Raw genomic sequence first — 23,319 nt, 5'->3', positions numbered from 1 at the left:
TCTTGGATGACCTACAATTCTTAGATTTTATTTAGCTTTCAAGAGAGTATCTGGACTTGCTCAGTTGTCCCTGAAGGCTGCATTTCTCCTAGAGATGGAGCTGCCAGCTCTGAATGATCGCTTTAATATTTGGGTGTGATTGTTGCTTGGTCAGTTGTGACTGGTGCACAGAACCTTAGTGTTATGCTATCACAGACGGCCACACCTAAATGCTTTCCACAAGAAAATAAATGCCCAAGACTGGTGAGAGTAAGATCAGGCAATCTTTGCCAATAACAGTCCGAGGATCCAAATTACAAGCTAAACTATGTATCCACTGCTTTTATGCTAGTGCATTTCTCTTCCAGAAAGATAATTTTGTGGTATGATTATCAAGACACTTTTCTAAGCTTAACCACCAGCCTCGGGTAGTTTTCTGACCAAGGCTTTTTCTACTTGGTGAACCTAGTGGCTTCTGTGCTGGGAGGGTTGCAGCCAGAAGTCAATAACAGGTGTGTGCCTCATTGACGGGAACAGAGGGTGAAATTGGTGGGGTGTTAAGCTTGAACCTGAGGAAAAAGAGAAGCCTGTTCCCTCTCCCTCTCTTCTAGCAGATAGAAAACGAAGGGCTGTGGCTTGAGAAGATTAAATCGGTCTGCTTCAGAGATTAGTGCCTAGCTGTGTCATGAGACTGAAGCCAGAGGAATGCCACGGGGGTCTGAAAGAGAGAGGAAATCTTTAAGGCTGAGCTACCTGGTAGCTAATCCGTCCTTCTTAAAGATGTGAGATAGGTCAGTTCAACGTTGACAGCTCAGAAAACCAAAGTATCAGTTGAATGCTGGTTTGGTTTCATTTCTGATGGGTATATTGATAGGAAAAGTTTGAATAGACAGTTTGGAAACAAAATCAAGGGTAAAGACACCTGTACAGCAGCGGGTTCAAGTAAATATCCCCAAGCTACCTCTAATAATCTAACCGCATTGTCTATTGAATGATCCGCTAAAATGACCTAAAGGAAGCTCCTGAAAAGGTGAGCCTGTAATTGCATCAAAGGAAAGGCTGAGTTGGTAAGCATTTTCTCTTGGACCCTTCTGAGCTTTATTGTTATCCATTACAGTAATTACCTGGGTCCCTTCTCGGTCTTTCCTAGGGCACAGAAGAGGAAAATTTTCATTCTGGGTTAGCTCAGTGCATCCAAAACAACTCTTTTTGCTACTGGTTTACAGAATGCCTACTTTTTGTATATAGGATTACAAAGGGTGAGTTTCCCTTTACCAAAACAAAACCCATTCTTTCCTTTCCTTCAGGCAGAAGAGTCCAGAATACCTACTTGTCTTATTCTTAAACTTTGTGTTGGATAAGTTCGAATTTGAGAGCCAGCTGCACTGCACAATTGCTTAATTACAGCATAAACTTTACATAGCAAAAGGAAAATGGCGCCAGTAGGATAACATCCTAGCACAGTGCATTCTTAAGTTGTCAAGAAGTTAAGTACTGCCTGCTAATTCTCCCAAGTAGTTTTAATATTAAAAACCCATTTCCATCCCATTTATAGTACATAGTAGGTTTTCCTTCTTGCACAAAGGTTTTTCCTTGAAATACCCAACAGCTGCCTTTCTGTATAACAATTGATTAATTCAGAGTTGCCTTCATGTATATTGCATAGCAGAAGTGGATATAATATTGCAGACCCACAGGAGTAATAAGAGTGTAGATTTGGACACATATGGTATCATTAGCAGCTTAGCAACAATCTCTCCCCCATGCCCCAGTAAACACTTTCCCATTATGGGACCCAATAAGAAAGCCTGTGAGTAACAAGCGTTAATGAGACAGAGTGGAGTGCCTCATGACTAAAGTTTCCAGTGTGCTTAATTAAAAAAGAAAATAAAGCAGAGATATCTTAATACTCATGTGTTTTAGTGAAAGCAGTTTTTTAATTCTATAAGGCTAAAACTGTCATTTTTGCATCATGTCCTGAGTGGAATGGAGCATAAAGAAGATAAAGAATTAACCATATCCAACAAATTACCATAAAATCTCTCCCCTTTGTTATCCATCCATTATAGACTTCTCTACTTTTAGCCTCGTTAATAAAAAGATAAAGACATCCGATCATTTATCTAGCATAATCCTCCTTCCAAGTAAAGTTTGGCTTTCATCCATTGGTCTGTGATGGATGTCTATTTTGTAAGTCATTAAAAATCTATGACCCTTCTAAGTAACTGGTTTTAAAACACTTAATGTGCCTTTTTCCATCTAGAACAGTTTTCTTCTGTCATCACCTTCTCTTTAGTCCTTATAGACCTGCATGCTACACATACATAGTCATGACAGAGGAACCTAGGGAAGAATTTCTCTCCCAACTAATTGAAATCAAGGCAACTATTGTACCGTCCGTCTATTCCATCCACCTTTTCCTGTCCCATGCCCCACCCACATATTTCAATGTGTACTTTTATACTATGCTTACATTGTTTTGGTGGAATTGGACAGAAAGTGCTACGCATGCTTCAGAAACATCTCTGGAATGGGCGCCTGGGTGGCTCAGTGGGTTAAGCCACTGCCTTCGGCTCAGGTCGTGATCTCAGGGTTCTGGGATCGAGTCCTGCATCGGGCTCTCTGCTCAGCAGGGAGCCTGCTTCCCTCTCTCTCTCTGCCTGCCTCTCTGCCTACTTGTGTTCTCTCTCTGTCTAATAAATAAATAAAATCTTAAAAAAAAAAGAAACATCTCTGGAAGATCGTTTATCTCAGGCACATCTTGTTAACTTGGTTCATTTTATGAGCACAATTGAAATAAAACACCTCCACTGTAAATAGGAAGGACTATAAAATTAAATTTGGGCAGCTGGAGAGCAGGATACATTACCTCCAGATCATATTACTTAGATTGGAAAAAACAAAAACCCAAGAAAAGTAAACAGATAAGAACAGATCCCCATGGCAGCATGAACTCGAGACATCCCATTAGAAAACTTACGAACGTTTCTTAAGGAAGTGAAATTTCGGCCAGAGAACCAGATAGTTGGTGGGAATGCACATCCATAACAAAGTAAATAGAAATATTTATAGAAGCCATACCCAAGAAGCTCAGGGACATCATCAGCACTGACCTGGGACTGATTGTCGGAAGGTACAGAAGTTGAGCTCATGGAGGCCAACCCAGGATGGTGAATCTGGCATTCAGAGCAGAGGCTGAATAGCCTTTGAAGGTTCTCTGTGATTCTGAGTTGAAACTGGTTATTCTCCTTTTCAAAGATTAGAAATGGATCTGAAGTTGGATTGAAAGAAATGGATGAGCCAAGTCTAGTACATCTGGACATTTATCCTGTAGGTGAAGAATAGGTTGAAAAGTCAGGGCTCTGGGGTCAGACTGCTTGAGTTTGAATTCTAATTACAGTCCTATGAGCAAGTAATTTCTCCAAGCCTAAATTTACTCCTCTGTAAAACAAAAGCTTGAATAGTATCAGAGCACCTGGGTGGCTCCGTCGTTACGTGTCCAATTTCAGCCCAAGTTGGGATTGGGAGATCGAGACTCACATTGGGCTCCACGCTAAGCAAGGAGAGTGCTTGTCCCTCCCCCGCTGCTCGCTCTCTCACTCTCAAAAAAATCTTTAACAAATACATATTTTAGGGGCACCTGGGTGGCTCAGTGGGTTAAAGCCTCTGCCTCCGACTCAGGTCATGATCCCAGGGTCCTGGGATTGAGCCCTGCATCAGCTCTCTGGTCAGCAGGGAGCCTGCTTCCCTTCCTCTCTCTTTGCCTGCCTCTCTGCTTATTTGTAATCTCTGTCTGTCAAATAAATAAATAAAATCTTTAATATATATATATATATTTTTTTATTTTATTATTTATTATTTATTTATTTATTATTTTATTTATATATTTTATTTTTTTGAAGTTCTAATAGTGCCTGTTGAAAAGGGTTCTTTATGAGGAGGAGATGAGCTAATCCGTGTAAGGCATCCACAGAAAGTGTTCCATTTGTGAAATTAATTATCATGTGTGTGTCTTCTAGGGAAGGAATTCCTATGGCAGAAAAACTATGTTTTCCTTATTCTGCTAAATATTGACACTATGACACTTCAGATATTTTCTTAAAACATTTCCTAATATATCTGATGAATATAGTATATGTAATGAAATAAAACGTACTTGTCATTAAAATCTATGAAATACAAATTGTGTTCTTTATACCATCCGGTTCTGATTGATAGTCGTGGGAAAATAGAGTTTAAGAATCATGATGTTTCTTTCTTTTTTTTTTTTTTTTTAAGACATTTATTTGAGAGTGAGAGACACAGAGCTTGTGAGCAGGGGAAAGGCAGAGGGAGGAGAGGGAGAAAAAAAATCTCAAGCAGACTCCCACTGAGCATGGAGCTTATCCCAGGGCTCCATCCCAGGACCCTGAGATTATGACCTGAGCTAAAATCAAAAGGCGGACTCTCATCTCACTGAGTCACCCAGGGACCTGGGAATCATGATGATTCTTAAACGCTGTATCAAACCAGAGGTTGAGTGTCCTTTCTCAGAACTTTCTGAACAGCTGAACAGAGAGCTCTTCGTCTTCCAGCCTCCCTTTGCAGGTGGAACTTGGTCCTGAGGAGGAGACAGGTGATTTTTGAGTTCCCAACCCATTCTAAAATTCTTTGATTCTCACCAGTAATTCAAAATCACGTAAGGGGAAGGCCACAGAGAGGGGCCTGGATGATCCCACATGAGAGAATCAGTCATCACAATATCGACTGGAAATTAGATAGGTTTCCTTCACGTTATAAAATACACCTGTTCTGACCACCTCCTCAGAAAATCAATTTTTATAAAGTCCTAATTTTTCCAACACAAATTCAAAAATTCTTTTTCCCTAGAAAAGAATTCGAGCATACACATTATGAGACTGTATATACAGATTCCAGAATTACCGAACTGTTGCCAACCATTCTGGATTAATATTTGTTACACATCTGGTACTTCCCCTATTCTGCATTCCCACATCTGAAAATTAGCAATTTTGCCATATTTTTCCATATTTTTAAAAAATACTTCCTACGTTTGGTTTATCAGTAACTATGGATGTCCAAGGTCCTTCTTTGGAAGTTTCCAAAAATTTGGCTTTCTGGCATGTAAAATAAACTCTTCCCATTTCATTAGTAGTGTGAATCCAGATTCTACCTCTGCAGTATATCTAATCGGGATTCAACAGTACACAACTCTGGGTAAGAAATATTAGTCTAGACTAGAGGAAGATTTAATGCCTGAGATCATGGAGTGGTCCAGCTATAAAAGAAATGGCAAGAACCCAATCAAGGAAGTGATTTAAAACAGAGGAGAGAATTCAGTGGCCTCTGGGGTGTACTACCAACATGAATTAATAGAGAGGAAACTTCTTTGTGTTGACTCTACCTTTTCTCCTTAAATTACATATGTATGCGTCTCTTCAAGGTCATGGAGAAAGGTAATACCTAAAATGAAGATGTTAACATCAGCAGCAGACATCCTCATCACCCTGGCCTTCCCCTTTCTCCAGAGAATTGTCCGTATTACAGTAAGAAAAGACCTGGCTTTGCATACATGTGTTTGCCAGAGGACAGTGTGAGTGTTCAGTGGAGTGGAAAATTGCCAAGATCACGGAGAAAGAGATCACGGAATAGTAAAAAGGGCTCAGAACCAGGAATCAGGAGTCCTGGGTCTTTGTTCAGTTGTATTGTTAACTAACATGTGACCTTGAGCAAATCTCTCCGGATTCTGTGCTTTGCATCCATATCTATTAAAAAGAACAGGTTGGGGGCACCTGGGTGGCTCAGTGGGTTAAACCTCAGGTCATGATCTCAGGGTCCTGGGATTGAGTCCCCCGTCGGGCTCTCTACTTGGCAGGGAGCCTGCTTCCTCCCTCCCTCTCTCTCTCTCTGCCTGCCTCTCTGCCTACTTGTGATCTCTGTCAAATAAATAAATAAAATCTTTAAAAAAAAAAAAAATAAAAAGAGCAGGTTGGGCAAGGTGATTTCTAGATTTCAGCCCATGATAAAAACATGAAATTATTATAATTTTATATCTTAAATGTAGCTTGCATATACATATATGTATGTATGTATATTTCATAGGTAATTTTCAATAGCTCATGGTTAATACATGTGTGCATATAAAATATAAAAACAATACCATGGGCATGTCAGTGCTTTCAGATACTTGTTTTTTAGCCAGTTTTGAGGAGAAATTTTAATTTGTTTGTATGTAAAATTAGCCATTTGGAGGATTATCCAGCAGCATGAGGGGGGACAACTTCTACATATGAAACAAAGGTAAAACCATGTTAGCCTCACCTAGAAAATGAATTAGCAAATCAAGCCTCTAGCATTCCATTTCAATTCCTTCACTGAAAGGCTATAGTATCCTAGGAATTTGTACAGACCTTAGGGAATTTATGGACCCTGATTTTGTATTCCACAAAAACTTGTTGAAGTATTCAACAAATACTTATTAAGCGCCTACTACATTCCATTTACTATTCTAGGGATTGGGAATAGGTGGAAAACACAGAGATAGACTACGTGCAAGTCACTCAGTCTGTGATGGTAGGAACACGTATGGCTAGCATAGGGACTGATGAAGCTTAAAAAAAATGTACAAGTTGGGACACCTGGGTGGCTCAGTTGGTCAAGTGTCCGCCTTGGGCTCAGCTCATGATCCCAGGGTCCTGGGTTGGAGCCCTGCGTCAGGCTCCCTAATCAGCAGGGAGTCTGCTTCTCTGGCTCCCCCTGCTTGTGCTTGCTCTGTCAAAATAAATAAAATCTTTTTTTAAAAATGTACAAGTCAAGGTTTCCTCACAATTTCTCTTTAAGCAAAATATTTTTAAGGCGGGACTGATAGCCGATGTCTATCAATTGCTAAGTATTTTCTTAGCAACTGGTAAATAGTCATTAAACAACCACCCTCCTGAATCATATCCCCGTCCATTCCCTACTCGCACTTCCCTATGGTCCAACAAAAGGGACAACTCTGGACACAGCAGGAAGCTACACGACCCTATGTCAAGACCAGCACTTAATTGTAGAAGGTTTTTAATTTTCTTATTATGTTCAGTTAGCCAGTGTATGTACATCGTTAGTTGTTGATGTGATGTTCAGCAATTCATTAGTTGCATATAACACTCCGCGTTCATCACAACAGGTGCGCTCCTTAATACCAATCACCTGGTTACGCTATTCCCCCCACCCCCCTCCACTTTGTAAAAGGCAAAAGATTTATACGATCTGAAGAGAAACCAGAGCATGCCCGCTCCATTCTGGAACCTTCAGTTTGTTTCGTGGACTCCAGAGTCTCTCATGGTTCATCTCCCTCTCTGATTTCTTCCTGTTCAGCTTTCCCTCCCTTCTCCTGTGGTCCTCCGAGCGATTCCTTATGTTCCACATATGAGTGAAACCATATGATAATTGTCTTTCTCTGCTGGACTTACTTCACTCAGCATAATCCCCTCCAGTTCCGTCCATGTTGATGCAAATGGTGGGTATTCATCCTGATGGCTGAGGAATATTCCACTGTATATATGGGCCACATCTTCATCCATTCATCTGCTGAAGGGCATCTTGGCTCTTTCCACAGTTTAGCTATTGTAGACATGGCTGCTATGAACACTGGGGTGCCTGTGCCCCTTCTGTGTCTTTAGGGTAAATACCCAGTAGTGCAATTGCTGGGTTATAGGGTAGCTCTATTTTTAATGTCTTAGGGGGTTTTTAGATATCACTCCTGCCTTGAGGTAAAGAAAGTAATCATCAGGACCTTAACCAATAAGTTAATTCCTTTAATTTATATTATCTGAACTGTGTTTGGTGTTTGAATGTGTGTGTATTCCTATTGTGGTTGGAAGGGAGGGAATCAAAGCAAATTAATTTATTGGATAGAAAGAGGATTTTAATAGACATCTTCCCTTGGAGCTGAGATAGAAACATAGCATTTTATTACTTTGAGGCCAATTTCTGATAAAGTCTTTGTGGACCCGTGCTTAGAAGTGTTTGCAGCGACTCAAGAGCATATTTTACTCTGTTTATCAAAAAAAAAAAAAAAAAAAAAAAAAAAAACAAACCTAACACAGAGGACCAGTGGGAATGGATAGAATTTCATAACTAAGATGGTATGGATTCTAGAAATTCAAATGATCTCCCTCAAAAATGAAATATGCAAATGCTCCTTGTGAACATGGTCATTATGGACACTGACTTGTCTGAGTTTAGAAAATACAAAGGCATTTCTATAAAGAGACCTCAGATTTGAAAGGGGGGGGTAAGACGTCGTCTCCTAATTGCACACTAATCGTGTGCTTTGACTGAGAGCCAATTCTGGAAGGTCACTGTCAAGAGGAGTGACACCCATAAGCTCTCTGTTGTGTACCTGTCTGACCCCCCCTAATTAACATGATGGGATCTGGAACAATTTGTAGGTAGAAGATGTCCCTAGAGCTGTTTTTATTTACTAATAATGTATCTCGGGCCTTCTGACTTTTTATTCAGGTGGGTGTTTTTGCCGTTCAGTCCCAGAATGTCACTAATTACCCAGATACCTCTGGCCAGCAGGGAAACGCTGGGAGAAATCTCTAAAACCCTCGTGTTTTCAGCATTTGTCCTCTACGGATGTGCTCAGAGTGCATTTTCAAAGGAGCCGTAGATGTTGGAATAGTCTGTACAGGCTGGGTAGGGGCGGGGATAGGAGGGGTGGGTGAAGAAGCAAGAATTGAACGAAGCCAGTAATGTGTGTCCCCAGTCTGGTCTCTAAAGTGTAAGTTCTGAGCAGTATCTTTGAAATGAACCAAAACCAACATGCAGCGAGGAAATTAAAAACTCGAAAGAGTGGAAACCAGAGATGGGCTCTGTTTAATGCTCTTTTGGTTTTTCTGTGGTTTTGATCTTTGGAAGAGTTGGAGGAACACAGGGCTGGTGGTGGTGTCTCTGTGTTCTACTGCCTACAGGAACTTTGAGCTTCGAGAGGAGAACAGAATAGACCCCCTCTTCTCATCTTCAGGGTCTGCCTGACATATTCAATCGCAGTGGTGTTGCCAATGCAAAACCAGCTTTGTGTTTATCTAATTATCTGCCAGAGCTAATATAAGGCAGATCCAGCAGGCCCTGGGATTTCCTGCAGCCTTGGCTAGCATTCAGAGAGCATAACACTTGTCCTTAATTATTTCTAGTTATGGGAGGGAGCAAAAGCATGTACAAATTAAACACATTGGTAATCAATAACATCAAGTTCTTTTCGACCAATCAGTAAATAATCAAGCAAGTTTCATTTTTCCTGTTTTTCTTGCTGTGATTCTCTGGTTGCCGTGCCAATTATTCATGAGCAAATCATTTAAATATGATTTATATGTTAGAGACCCATAATTGACCGTGATTCAAAAGTCTAAAGTAAATCAAATGAACAGTTCTGAAGTATACATCTGGAAAAAAAAATCCACATTGTATTTTTTTTAATTTTTTTAATTTTTAAGATTTTATTTATTTGTTAGAGAGAGAGAGGGAGAGAGAGAGAGTACAGGCAGACAGAGTGGCAGGCAGAGGCAGAGGGAGAGGCAGGCTCCCTGCTGAGCAAGGAGCCCGATGTGGGGCTGGATCCCAGGATGCTGGGATCATGACCTGAGCCAAAGGTAGCTGCTTAACCAACTGAGCCACCCAGGCATCCCAAGTTTTGTTTTGTTTTGTTTTGTTTTGTTTTGTTTTTTAAGTAAGCCCTACACCCAGTGTGGGTCTCGAACTCACAGGCCTGAGATTGAGTCTCATGCTGTACAGATTGAGCTAGCCAGGCACCCCCTCCCACATTGTATTGTAGTGACTATAAGTAAGATAAACTGTCCAGAGAGGTGTGACATTCCTGTAAGCAGAGTAATTACCAAAGAGATCATGAATGCCTCAGAAACTGATCTGTGCCTGAGAAATAGGACATTTTTACATAGGAGAGAAAAGGGTCTCCTAAGGGGAGTCAATAACACTGAGGTGAGCCTGAAGAGCTCAGGGATTGACCAGACTGGAGCTTGGATTGGTGTTCAAATGCTACAGAAATGAAGTCACTTTGGATATGGTGGGACCAGTTCACAGAAGACCGGAAAGGAGGGCAGAGCATTTGGCCGAAACTTGCAGGCAATGTGGAATCAGGGTTGACTCCTGGGTGCTGATGCTAGAGAATTATTCCACCGAATACAAAAATAGCTAGAGAATGATTGAGAAAGGAGCCTTGACTGTTCCACTGACTTCAGAAATCAGCTCTTAAATATTTTAAGATGACAAAGAATGGAGAGTCAAAACAGTCAACACGTATCTTTGGCGGGAGTGGGGGGACTGGTGAAAAGGATTTCAAAGCATAGGATCTATGAAGGAAATAATAAAGATGGTCTTTGGAGATGAAAAAATGGGGCATGGCTGGTTTAGTGAAATTAGAGAATGGTAATAATCATTAAGTATAATGACATGTGAATTACTGCCGTGGGGAAGAGTCTGGGCTCACTGTTCTGGTGAGTTTTCAGTCCCACTGAGTGGGCTCTGTGCCTGATTCTCAAAAATAGTGACACAGACTCTCAGAGTCTATCAAACATATCTATATAGTCTTTAAAAGACAAGGAGCTGATTTCAAATAATCAACCCCAGGTTTTGAGGAGCTGTCTCTTGGCCACCCTGTGGGCTGCAGTTGAACTCATCTGTCCCCCAGTGCCATTTCTCCTCAGGCCTGCTCTCTGTACACCCCTGGGATAGGGGCTAGCGTAGCTGACCACGCTTGTTCCTAGCAGAGAAAGGATAAGGCTGGCTGTGGGTAGGAAGGTAGGGGTGCAGCTATAAATAGCTCCTAAGAACAATGGATACCATGGGAATGCTTGAGGAGCATCTCCTGTGACAGAGGAAGCAAGAAAGGTAAAGATGGCAAAGAAATGAATCATGGCCAAAAATAATCCTCTCTTTCCCTTTATTCTTAATCATTTCTTATATATAAATATGTATACCTCTACACACATGCAACACAGACAAAAGCAGATTGTAAAACAATATATAAAAGGCAATTCCATGTCTTTGTAGGTAAAAATGATCAATTACTATTAATCTTCTATAGTTTCAGGCAAATATACATGTATAAACATATATGTGTGCACATAGTTTTATATATCCATATATGGGGGGGGAGCCTAGGCTGTGTATATATAACTTAACATTAATGATGGTTATCTCTTGGTGTGGAATTACAGGGTTTTTTTGTCTTTGTACTTACATATGTATTTTGTTTTGCATACACTCACTGTGTACCAACTATGTCAATAATAACAAAGATTCTTAAAACTTAACTGTGAAAAACACACTTTTGCATATAACACCAGGTGTTATATGCAACTGATGAATTACTGAACTCTATACCTGAAACTAATGATCTCTATATGTTGGCTAATTGAATCTAAATTTTTAAAAAAACATACTTTTGCATCTTTATCTTGTAAATACACACAATCATTATAAGACTGAGTTGTAATGACATCAGTTTCCATTTACCCAGAAGGTGCCTCTCAGTGTCTAAGTTAGACCCCAGGAAAACTTGTGATTTTCTCAAACTACAGCTCAGCTGCCACTAGCTCAGAATTATATTTTTCTGCCTGCAGGATACAGAAGGGCTCCTCCTGGGTCCATCCGTATACTGCGGCCACCCCAAAGGTTCTCAGAGAGGCAAGACTAGCTGAAGTTGAGTACACAGGGCCCCAGATTTGTTGGTGGGAAGTATTAGTACACTCAGTAATCACAAAAACACAAACCCTAATTAGTCAGGAGGCCTTGGACTGGGGCCCAGGCATGGGTATTTGCTTAAAAGCTCCCCAGGTGATTCTAATGTGCAGCCAACATTAAGAACCATGGCCCTAATGGATTAATTTACTAGGGGGTTATTTGAACATGGAGAGAGGTAAAATGAAAGCAGAAAGGATTTGCTTGACCAAGGCCAAGTGGATGCATGGCCCAGGGCCTATGAGAATGATTTTGCAAACAGAATAAAAGAACATGGAGTGTGGGGTGGGCAGTTCTTCCAAAAGAGAGGGAGGTCAGTGGGTAGACCTCTCTCTCAAGTTCATGGTAGAGCAATCTCTGATATTTCAAACCGGGAGAATGTTTAATGATAGCAGCTTGCTGTCAGGATACTGGTTATCTCACAAAATCCAGCAAGGCCCAGTTTTGATGCTGATGCCAGGGGACGGAAGCTGTTTTGGGCACCAGAGGCTTCTAGCCTTTTCTGTTAGAGGATACACACTGACACGCTAACAAACCCTGCAGTAGAGCAGTGGCCCTTTGAATATTTTTTTACTCTGTTTTAGGAAATCATTCCGTAGGAATTTCTGTGGAATGCCTTTGCTTTTCGTGCACAGGTTTATAGTGGGTAAAAGCTAGGGAGCCCACAGAGGTCTCCTGGTCCTTGTCTTTTATTCATATCAGGAAACTGAAGTTTTGACTTGTGCTCAGTTTCCTAAAGCAGGAGCTAGGACTAGACATGGTTTCTTAACTAACTCCCTTCGAGAATCCCTGAAATCCATTACAGCTTCTGATTTGGACTTGTGACGTGTCTCAAGCAGGGTGGCACAAGGGGTCCTGTTTTTATTCCGAGTGACTGACGAGGATGTTCTTGTTCAGAACGTGCTGAAGTTATGTATCAGCTACCATTGATGGATACTGAACACGTGCCAGCCCTGAGCTATTGGCTTTATATTTATCGTGTTTCATCTCTGCACCGATACTCAAGGACATTATTATTTCCATGTTACTGTGCAGAACACTGAGGTCACACAGATAGAATGAAGGCCATCCACGACGGAAAGCCTGTTCTAATCGTGAGAGTGTGCGCAGTTTCCACAATGCCACTGCCAGGCACGATGTCCCCAGAGCTGAGTCAGGAAGGGAAGTGTCCCACTCTTCTGCCCTGTGTGCCCTTGTGACCTTGTCTCATGACCAGTTAAGCCCTGGCTTTTCCGCCCCACTCTTTTTCTTCCTGTGGAGCTGCACTGTGTAGAGCCCGACCACCTCAGTGTTTTAACAACCTGACTGTATTTGATTTATTTTGTAAGGAGTGGTTCTATATCTCACCTGTTTTTAATGGAGTTTCGTTTTGCTACCCAGCATAATCTTCGTTCCTGTGGTTTAGGTGGAAGAAAATGCTGTTAAGCTCAGCGAGAGTCCTAAACAGATGTTCTGCATGTCTCTGTATGTAACATTAGCAATGCATCACTTCCAGACGTCTTGGCCTGGCCTGCCAGCATCCTGCGCCCGTGCCAGACACATTCTGATAGCAGGCAACAAGCAAAAACTGAAGCCAGGTTAAACCCAGCAAAGTCAGTGGATTCTCAGTCTTGAGCACATTATCATCTGGGCTGGGGGAAGGGCTACCCGCTCTCAGGCCAACTAGCTGCCCTCGATTCATGCAGGAAGGGGGATCCAAGTGTTGTCTGTTTTAAGAAATCTGACAGTGTAAAAATCTGAACATGATCCTATCCGCCTGAGCAAATTATTATCTTTTATGAAGATTTTTCATTTTATTTTATTTTATTTTATTTTTTTAGATTTTTCATTTTAAAGAGAGATTTGTCAAGAGTTATCCCTTGCCAATTAACCTTCTCCTTGTAATGAGAAAAAAACAATGGTGGTGCCGTTGCGAGAGTGTGACTTAAAACTTTTTAAAAGCTCCTTCCATAACAGATCCGACGGCAGAACACACAAGAGCTGTCTTCCGTAAAGCACACAGCAAGGGTTTTCTGTCAGAAATAGTATCAAGGGCAGGAATGGGTTAGGGTAATACCTGTCTGGTGACGGATTCAAACCATAGCTGTGTCTCTCTGCCTGGGAGGGTTATGTGGCATTCAGATTATATTTCTGAAGTTCTCCAATATGTACTGGGCAAGATTTGATGCCGTTAAAAAGGTAATACAAAATGACAGTGTCTCACCCCGTGTGGCTCGCCTTCAGGCAAGTGGAGGAAAGGGACCCTGTAAGGTGACCTTTCAAGGTCCTCCTGCCGTAGCGTGACTCTGAATGATAAGCAGCGGCCTCAGAGCTTACATTCTGACCGTGTTCCGTCTAAGTCCTCGGGAGGGCACTGATAGGAGGGAGGGCATGGCGTTCGATCTTCTGGAATCTTGACGTGGTCACTAAAGCCGCATCTTCTCAGGTTTCTGTGCCGTGGTGGAGTTGCGTTAGCCTGGGACAGCCGGAGAATGGGGACTGAGAAGTAGACGGTCTATGGTCTAAGACAAAGTTAGCCAGGGGCCCCAAGTCTCAAAGTGATGTACAGCGTTCAGTAGTGATGGCAGACAGGGCAGGACAGAGTGGCTGGAGGGCAGTGGGGAGAAATGACAAAAAGGTCTCACCTGAGCCTGACCCCTGAATGGGATTTCTCTGTCCCCTTCACCTTCCTGCTGCACTGCTCAGTATCTTGATTAGGGAGAGGTGATACACATTGTAACAGATCAGAATGAGATGAAACAAACGAATTGCTCTTTTCAGAGAGATGGTACACATTGTAACAGATCAGAGGGATATGAAACAAGCAAACCTCCAACTAGCTCACAATACTGCACCCACCCTGACAGGGACGGGCACATTCCATAGCCTGGAGCTTTTTCATCCAGACTATGATAGCTGCTAAACCAATGTAGGATCCCTTTAAATATGTTCTCAAGAGCTCCTTTTTTCCCCCATCACACAGAGGGAAATAACATCCCTTACCTGATCCGTTTACCTGATCCGTCTTCTGACTGTATAGAAAGTAGGGACTCGCTGGGAGCTCACTGCTCTCATCATGCTGATAAGAATCTAGCAATGCAACAGAGAGGAACTCCAGTAAGCCTGAGGGAAAAGAAAATATAAAATAAAATAATAAATAAATAAAAGGAATGAAGCAATCACCCCCAGGAAAATATTGCACAAGAGAAAAACATGAAATTAGAATGAAAGGGGAAAATATGAACAACGTAATCCATACCATCGGCAAAAATAGAGAAAATGTTTCATTTATAGAGGTGGACATACAGTGATATAGGAAATCTGTCTGCTCCATGTAAATTTATTAAATGAAACTTTCTTTTTCTCTTTCTTTCTTTTAGATAAAAAACCTCTTCATGAAATAAAACCCCAAAGTAAGTTATTTTTCCTCTTGTGAATATAATTCATTCTCATATTTGCTGCCTTACTGTTGTATTTGTTTAGGAGCCAAACAGAATTGAAGCTTGTGCGGAAGACCCAGGGTTTTCAGGGCTTCTCCTCATTGGGTTTGGACTCTTGCATATCAGAGGTTGAAATTGAAAGGAAATATGCACACCCTTCCCCTCCCTCCAGTAAAAGTAAATCTCTCCTCTTCATGCTGCCTGCCTGTAAGTTCATTTCTCTGCAAATGTCATCTGGGATTCTTATTGCTGAGGAGATTTATAGCATTAAAATTAATAAATATTTGTCAGTACAAGCTTCCAGGAGAGCAGCCTTGGGCAAAAGCCCAACAACAAGCCTTTCCACCTAGGAGGAGGGGGCACCTGAGAAGCAAACTGTGAACTCCATGGCAACTAGGTAGATGAGAATCTAGTATTCCACAGCGGAATCATCAGGACCTGCAAAGTTTGGTGTCAGTGCTATCTCGAGCTCTCCATCCACAGGCTTGCCTTCTGGGGAGGCCTTTGCCTTATGTGGGCTGTACACAGCCAGCAGATTTGGGAAAAGCTGTGCAGCGTGAATGGTTGACTGCTCAGCCTTTGACCCTGTGGTTTTCAGCCTTGGCTGAACTTTATAACCACCTGGAGGCCTTTTAAAAACCCCAGTTCTCAGGCTGTACTTGGGACCAATGCGATCAGAATTGGGGTGGGTTAGAATCCCTGTTTTTTGTGTTTAAGATATAAAAACGTTAATGCATATTTCAATACATATTTTTTTCCCTTGAAGTATAGTTGATAGACAATACTATATACACAGTGATTTGACTTTTATGTACATTAGGAAATGACTTATGTGATAAGTCAGTTACCATCTATCACCATATGTAGTTATTACGATATTATTGACTGTGATCCCTTATGCTGTACTTTAAATCCTGTGACCTATTTGTTTTATAACTGGAAGTTTGTACCTCTTAATCCACCTCAACTATTTCCCCCACCCCCACACCCCTCGGGTCAACCAACCACCCCCTTATTCTCTGTATTTATGAGTCTGTTTCCATTTTGTTTCCTCGTTTGTTTTGTTTTATAGTTTCCACCTCGAAGTGTAGGAATGCTTATTTATTGAAAGAGCCTCAGATTCCAACGTGCAGCTTGGGCTGAGCGTAACTGTCTTAGAACAATATTTCTCAAGAAGTGGATCAGCAACCATGTGCACCAGAATCTTGGGGTGTGGTGGGAGCTTGTTAAATATACTCCACCTCAGAACAGAACAAATGAATCAGAATCCCTGAAACAAGGTGGGGGTATGGGGGAAAGGTCCTCCTGGGAATCTGTGTGTTCATATGTTCTCCACATGATCCTGAAGCACTCAGAAGTGTGTCAGGCATTCCGGGGAGATCTTGAGATGGAGAAGCCTCAGCAACACAGTTCTCAGTAACAGGAGAGGTAGCGAGCTGCCTGGTTTTGTTTATAAGCCTGTAGAAGGTGTCCCTGGCCAGTATCTCCCATTTTAATATAAAGCGGATGACTTTTGATCTTTTAAATCCTAGGGTACTAAAATTCAAATAGCTTGGGAGAGCTAATAGCTTTTATGAGCTAACTTCTTTGAAGGAATTAAGACCCTGTGAGGATAGACAGAAATAGGTACCTTGGGACAGGGGTCAGGAGATGTGAGAACAAAATCCAGGAAAGCTGTTGGGTTCAGACTGCATTAGGTTCCTCCAGGCAGGCTTGAGAGATAACGGGAGTGGGGGTGGGGCATTACTTACAGAGTCTTACAGAGTCAGAGAACTTAACAGAACCAACACAAACAAACTTCCTTCCTTAACTTTTTTCCCCTGAGGTCCCCTACCCATCAAATCATGAACGGTACTTAGGGAGTGGTCCCCTGACATCCTGCGTGCTTGATTTTGAACTCAGGAAGGTTGAAGGTGGGGGAACCGTGTTGTGTATGTGTGTGTACGTGTATGAGGGAGGGAAGGAGGGAAGGGAAAAAATCGGGTCAGTGAATATTTGGCTTGAGCCTGTGTCAAGAGCTCAGGGTGACAGGGTGACAGCTGGACTCCCAACTGCCTCCTGGTGACATAGCCTTGCCCACCCCACCCCCGACTGGTGGTCACGCGGCATACCCCCAGACAGGATCATGGGTATCCGTGTGGTGGCTGTCGTGAGAGTTACTTAGGAATGTGTTTTTTTAAAAATTAATTTCATGCTTAGTTTGTGAGTCCTGTGCCATTCTAATTTGGTTACATCTGTACTTCCAGCCATAAACCCCACAGTAGCTATTTCTAGTCCTCAGGGACTCCTGAATTAGTTTTTGCTTGGGGTTCTCGCTCATGAACACCATGCTTAATTGCTGGATACTGCAACGGAATCGCTTAAACTGTTTTAATTTGTGATTTCCTAAAAATAAAACCTTAACAGAATCAATGTGATTGCAAAAGGCTCCCAGAGGAATCCAGTTGGGGTTCTGTAAGCTGCACGGTTAGGAGTGCATTATACGAATTCAGGCTGTGGTTGTTCCGTGAAAGAGGGGCTTAGTTTAAAGACTACATGAATCATCACTGATGCAAAATCAAAGTCAATTATGAAGATAATTGAGAAACAACCTGTTCCCATATATAGCTGTGCTCATGATCCTCCGCGAGGCCTGGTGGATAGAAGACATTACTCAGAGCTCGCGAGCGGGGCTGAGTGAGAGCAGGCGGGCCGAGAAGCCAGCTCTGAGTTGTAAAGAGAAAGTGAGGTCTTAAGATATCTGTTGGCAAATCATAATGACAAACTGGGGAAAATATGTGCACCGCATAGCTCATGAAAGCACTTATTGTAAATGAGATAATTTAATCAATTACGTTTCCTAATGTACTAAACCGAATGTTTCATTTTCTGCTTCTGCACATCTTAAATTATCTTCAGGTGCTTTATGAGATTTAATCATAGTTAATAGAAACTTCATTACCATCAAATGTGCTTTCAATAAATGTTGTGTAACAATGTCAGGAGGTGCAGTAAGATATAGTAGGTTCTGAATGGCAAACACGCACCCCCAGAGTCAGACGGGAAAAAAGGCTGCCTTCAGACAATGGGACTCCTAGGAGGCTTGGGGCCGTGGCTTTTCTGAAAGGCCATGGGCTCCAGAGGTGTGGCTTGTCCAGCATGTTCATCTTAGCAATGAAAAGGATTTCACTTTCCCCTAAAAAGTAACCGAGAACCACACACACACACACACACTCACGGTCTTCTCTTCATCTCCTTTCCATGTAGCTGTTTTGCATCTAGCAGCAATGGCTGCTCAGCACAAATCCCATTAGCACGTCCAGAGTCCAGAGTCGGCCACCTTCTGGACCTTCATCTCAACTTTTTCCAAAGTGACTTTCTCCTTCTCTACCCATGTTCTTCAGTCCTGCATCCTGTCCGTACTTCGGTCATACCACACCATCAGCTCACTTGTCCGTGGGTGGGGACTTGGGCAGTGTCTGGGACCCCTCTTTTCCCTCTGCTGTCTCCTGCTCTGCTTATTACTCAAATCATTACAGTCTACCACCCGGATGGATCTCTAGTTCATCAGCATCTCCCCATTTTTAGTCTACCCATATCCATCCCTCTGTTCACTCAACAGCTGTCTGTTGAGCGCTTGCCACATGCTGGGAAGTGGTGGTGGGGAAGCGCTGAGCTGAACAGGCACAGCTTCTGCTTCCACAAAGCGTCCGGTTTTAATGAGTGGAGATGGATGGTTGCAAACAAACCAGAAAAAACCCAGAGTGCTGATGGTAAGTGTCATGAAAGGAAATGAAGCAGGGTAAGGGGCTCAAGCAGGGCCAAAAGGAGCGTTGCTTTTTTTGTATAAAGTGTTCAGAGCAGGTCTCTGTTTAAAAATTACATTTAAGAAGAGACCTGAAAAAAAAAAAAAAATTCTGGATGTCTGGGAGAGATTGTTCCAGACAAAGGGAACACCAGAGGCAAAGGCTGCGTGGTGGGGACTTGCTTGGAGTGTCTGAGGAACAGCAAAGAGGCCAGGATAACTCGAGCAGAGTGGCAAAGGGAGGAGTCCTGATAGCTGAGATCAGAGAAATGGGATGAGAAGGGAAATTGCCAGACATATCATAGGCCATTGTAATGACTTTGACCAAAGGGAAGCCCTTGAGCATTCGTCATAGTGACATGACCTACTATTTTCAAGGATAAGCTCTACTTGTTGCATTGACTATTAACATAGAGTGGATCAAAGCAGAAACAAGACCTATTGCCGTGATCTACTGTAACCATAATCTGTTATAGTAATCTAGGCTGTTCCAATATGGAGGCCCTAACGTTACCAAGGTTTAAGATGACTGTGGCTTGATGTAGATAGACGACATTAGAAATTGTAAAAATGGGTCATACTTGGGTAACTTTGGAAGGCAGAAAGGATTTGCTGATGGACTGGATATCGAGTGTGAGATAAAGAAAGGTGTCAGGCGTGATTTCAAAAGTTTGGCTATGGCAGCTAGAAGGATGGAGTGATGATGGAGAAAATGTGGTCTAGCAAATCCAGAGGGACAATCAAGAGTTCAGTGTGTTACTAATGCTAACTTTGAGATACCTCTTCAACATCTAAATGGAGAGGTTGAGCAGGCAATTGAATATATGAGTCTTGAGGTCAGAGGAGAGTCCTGACTGATGACATAAATCTGGGGCTTGTCAGTGTCCAGATGATATTTAAAGCCATTAGGTTGAAAGTGATCCCGGGCTAATGAATGTGTGTGGACACGGGGAAGAAAGCGGAGGACTGAGCCCTGCGGGGCATCAACATTTAGATGCAGACGAGGTCAGAAGTCACTGCAGAGAAGACAGAAAAGTAATAGCCGCAGAGTAAGAGAAAAACCAAAAGAAAAGAAAATGGCGTCCCGGAAGATAAGTTTAAAAAGTTCAGGCCGTCTTCATTCCCAGCCAGGATTTCTACAGTGGCCTCCCTGGATTCAGTCTTGCCCGTCGTCAATTTATCTCACCTTTCCAAAACATAAATTCTTGTCGTACCATCTCCATGTTTAAAGCTCTTCAATTGCTCACTGTTCGTTCTAAGATCAAGTCCAAGCCCAAGGTACTAAACAGGTATGTGATCTGGTCTCAGCTTCCCTTTCTTAATCATCTCTCTCAATCAGCTTAATCATTAGGTAAGCTCCTTCCTACCTGCTCACCACTTCCTATATTCTTCAGCCAGAGAAAGCTTCTGGGTTTTCTGGATACCCTCTACCCATTTTCACATGTACGTTCTGCTACTTCTGCCCACAACTTGTTCCCACCACCTGCTCCTTAACTTGTTAAGTTCATTCTTCCTTCATCTCCTTTGCAAGACTTTCACCCATGTAGCCTCCAAGCACTGGTCTGGTTATTTACCCAGTATCAGACAATTTCCCTAATTCTCTACTCTATTTTCATTGACTTGATGCGGGTCTGGATTCCCATTCCCATTCTTGGACCTAATCCCAACCTGAGTCTTATTTACTCTTGTACCTGTAGCATTCACCACTAGCCTAGTATGAACTAGATGCTCAGCAAACACTGGAGTTAATGCCTTATATCCTCCTGTTAACTCCTCATGAAGTCTTTTATTGTTTAAGGTGAAAATAAAGTCTGCTTCTAAATATTTTTACTCATTTATGTAGTAACTATTTATTATACAATTGTTGTATATAAATAGTCTTGTCCCAGTGAAGCATGCGGGGAAAATAAGAAATGTTTCATCCCCACAACTTCAGTACAACGTAGAAGATGATAAATGACTTGAGAAAAGGGGAAGGAACAATTTCGGATAATCATTTATTTTGTACCAGATATGAAGTTAAAGCCCAAAAGGTATGCTTTCCAGAACCATTTCCATCAAAGAATGGCCCAAATGTGTCCTTAAAGACTAAAAACAATGTATACTTTTCTCACCAACACCCATCACATTCTATATCTTTTCTAAAAATGTACTGCCTTCATCCGTATTGGAATTATATGGAGCCTGGGATTCCCCATCTTCTGTGATCTTCACAGGGCTGGGGAATGCCTCACAAGATAAGGGGTCCACACAACATTTAGATTTTTTTTTAAAAGATTTTATTTATTTATTTATTTGACAGATCACAAGTAGGCAGAGAGGCGGTGGGGGGAGGGGAAGCAGGCTCCCCGCTGAGCAGAAAGCCCGATGCAGGGCTCAATCCCAGGATCCAGAGACCACGACCCAAGCCGAAGGCAGAGGCCTTACCCACTGAGCCACCCAGGTGCACGTACATTTAGATATTCCTTTCTACGAAGACTTGAATAGTGCCTTGAGCCCATAGAACTGTCTGTGACTTTGGGACCTACCTTTACATTCTCAACAGAATTTTAGGCTCTTCTAAGCTAACATTAGGCTACTGGCAACAAAGCTAATCTTCTAAACATGCTTTAAAACACTTTTTTTTTCCCCCCATCATTTTTCTTTACCTCCTACGGATTATTTTCAATTACATAAATACAGCACTTTCTGCAAATTGCATGACTTGCTTTGTCCTTCAGGATCATCCCTACTGTGAATCAATCCAATATGTCTTTACAGGCAACATTTGTAATTTTCTTACCACTTCCAATACCCTTATTATCCAGTTTTTATCCTATCATGAATGTATGTCTTTTCTTACTACTCTTTTCAATGACATTGTTGACTCTGCCCTTAATGAATGTGATGGGAGTTTGTTCATTATATACCTCAGAACTAAGCACAGAGGAGTAGTTGAGAGACCAATATGTTCTTCAGAAAGAGGGTAAGTTGGAATATGAATTTTCAGGTCCCATCTTTCCACTTGTCAGTGTTTTCCAAGTTTAAAGAGTTTGTGCCTTCAGTTTTTAGGATAGTACATTAAATAAAGTGAAGTCATTTCTCTCAAGGGCTGGAATTCAACTCCTATTCTTTTTGACTATCTCTACTCTAACTTGGTCTTCCTGTCTGATGGGGAAAAGCACAGTTCTTTTGCAGCCAAAGGTAGAGTTACCAAATAAAAGAGAGGACCCCCTAGTTAAATTTAAATTTCAGATAAAGAAATTTCTAGCATAAGCATATATCAGATGTTGCATGGGAGATACACTAACATTATTGTTGATCTGAAATTCAAGTTTAACTGTGTCATATTTTTATTTGCTAAATATGGCAGCTTTGGTTAAAAGGAGGGGTATAACATGCATGAATGTGCACTATCAAAAAACACTTTATAAAATAGATTACCTTTATTGCCAGTCTTGGAAGAATAGTTAAAATTGAAACAGATATTAGAGGGTCAAGCCTTTCAGTAGGAGCAAAAAATCTGATTCAAAAAAATAAATAAATAAAAAATTCTCCTGGAGTACAAGATCTACTTGAAAAAATGAGTAATCAGACTTGGCCAGAGAGTAGGGTCCATATGAATGAGAAGTGGGCGAAAGCTTTTGAAAAATGGAATGGTGCAGAGCATAAAGTATCTTGAGCCATGATATAAGTCCTATTGGAGTGGACTCAGTTCATACTGGAGAGTCGTTGAAAGGTGTTGGAGTGGCAGTACCAGGACTGTGTTTGGGAAGATGAATCCACATGTAAAATGGCTCTGAGTGACCAAGACTGTGTATACTAGGAAAGATGAGACCATACACCATGGGTGTCAAGTGGGTTATCTCCTACTGAGATTGAGACGTGAGAGGCACTGCAGATGTAAGGAGTAAGATGTGTGAGTGGCTGGGGAAGGGCTCAATGGGGACGAAGTGAAAGATGACTCTTCAGCCTCACTCCTGGTGTCACATTACCTGAAAAAGGGAATTCAAGAGAAGAAAATATTTGAAGAGATAAGAATGATGAATCTAGAAGTCAGATGGCAGATCTGAGATGTTAGCACAATAGGCAAGTAGTTTCGTCCAATGAGAAGGAAGGAGATGTGGCCTGAGGTCTCAGACAGGAGATGAGGCAGGAGATCACGGAGATCACCAATGGAGAGTGTTAGGTATCAAGGAAAAAGTTAGCACTGAGAGCGATTATCCAATTAGATTGGCCTGGAGAAAGGAAAGGGGCTAAGAGCTGACCTTTCAAGTCTGTTTATAGAACTTTGAGAGTGGAGGGTGGTTACTCAGAAAGAAGAAGGTAGCGGAATCGAGTTTGAGGAATGTTTTTTCTCTCTCTAGAAGGAGGGTTGGCTTGGCTGGTCCACCACTGCAGAGCAGTGGGAAG

The 23,319-nt window shown here is 41.9% G+C and overlaps 1 protein-coding gene across 4 annotated transcripts in view; it reads left to right on the top strand.

The window, feature by feature from the left end:
- The window catches only part of UNC5D (unc-5 netrin receptor D), a 544,123-nt gene that overhangs the window by 438,191 nt on the left and 82,613 nt on the right, over window positions 1–23,319 (top strand). For all 4 annotated transcript variants that reach the window (XM_059156226.1, XM_059156224.1, XM_059156223.1 and 1 more), the window contains one exon: window positions 15,084–15,116. In XM_059156226.1, the coding sequence (XP_059012209.1) occupies window positions 15,084–15,116 (33 nt within the window). The remainder of the gene's footprint in view (window positions 1–15,083; window positions 15,117–23,319) is intronic.

Source organism: Mustela lutreola, chromosome 18, assembly GCF_030435805.1.
Source record: "Mustela lutreola isolate mMusLut2 chromosome 18, mMusLut2.pri, whole genome shotgun sequence".
Classification (NCBI taxonomy): domain Eukaryota; kingdom Metazoa; phylum Chordata; class Mammalia; order Carnivora; family Mustelidae; genus Mustela; species Mustela lutreola.
Note: the sequence above shows the minus strand (reverse complement) of the source record. Positions and strands in the feature narration are given on the sequence as shown.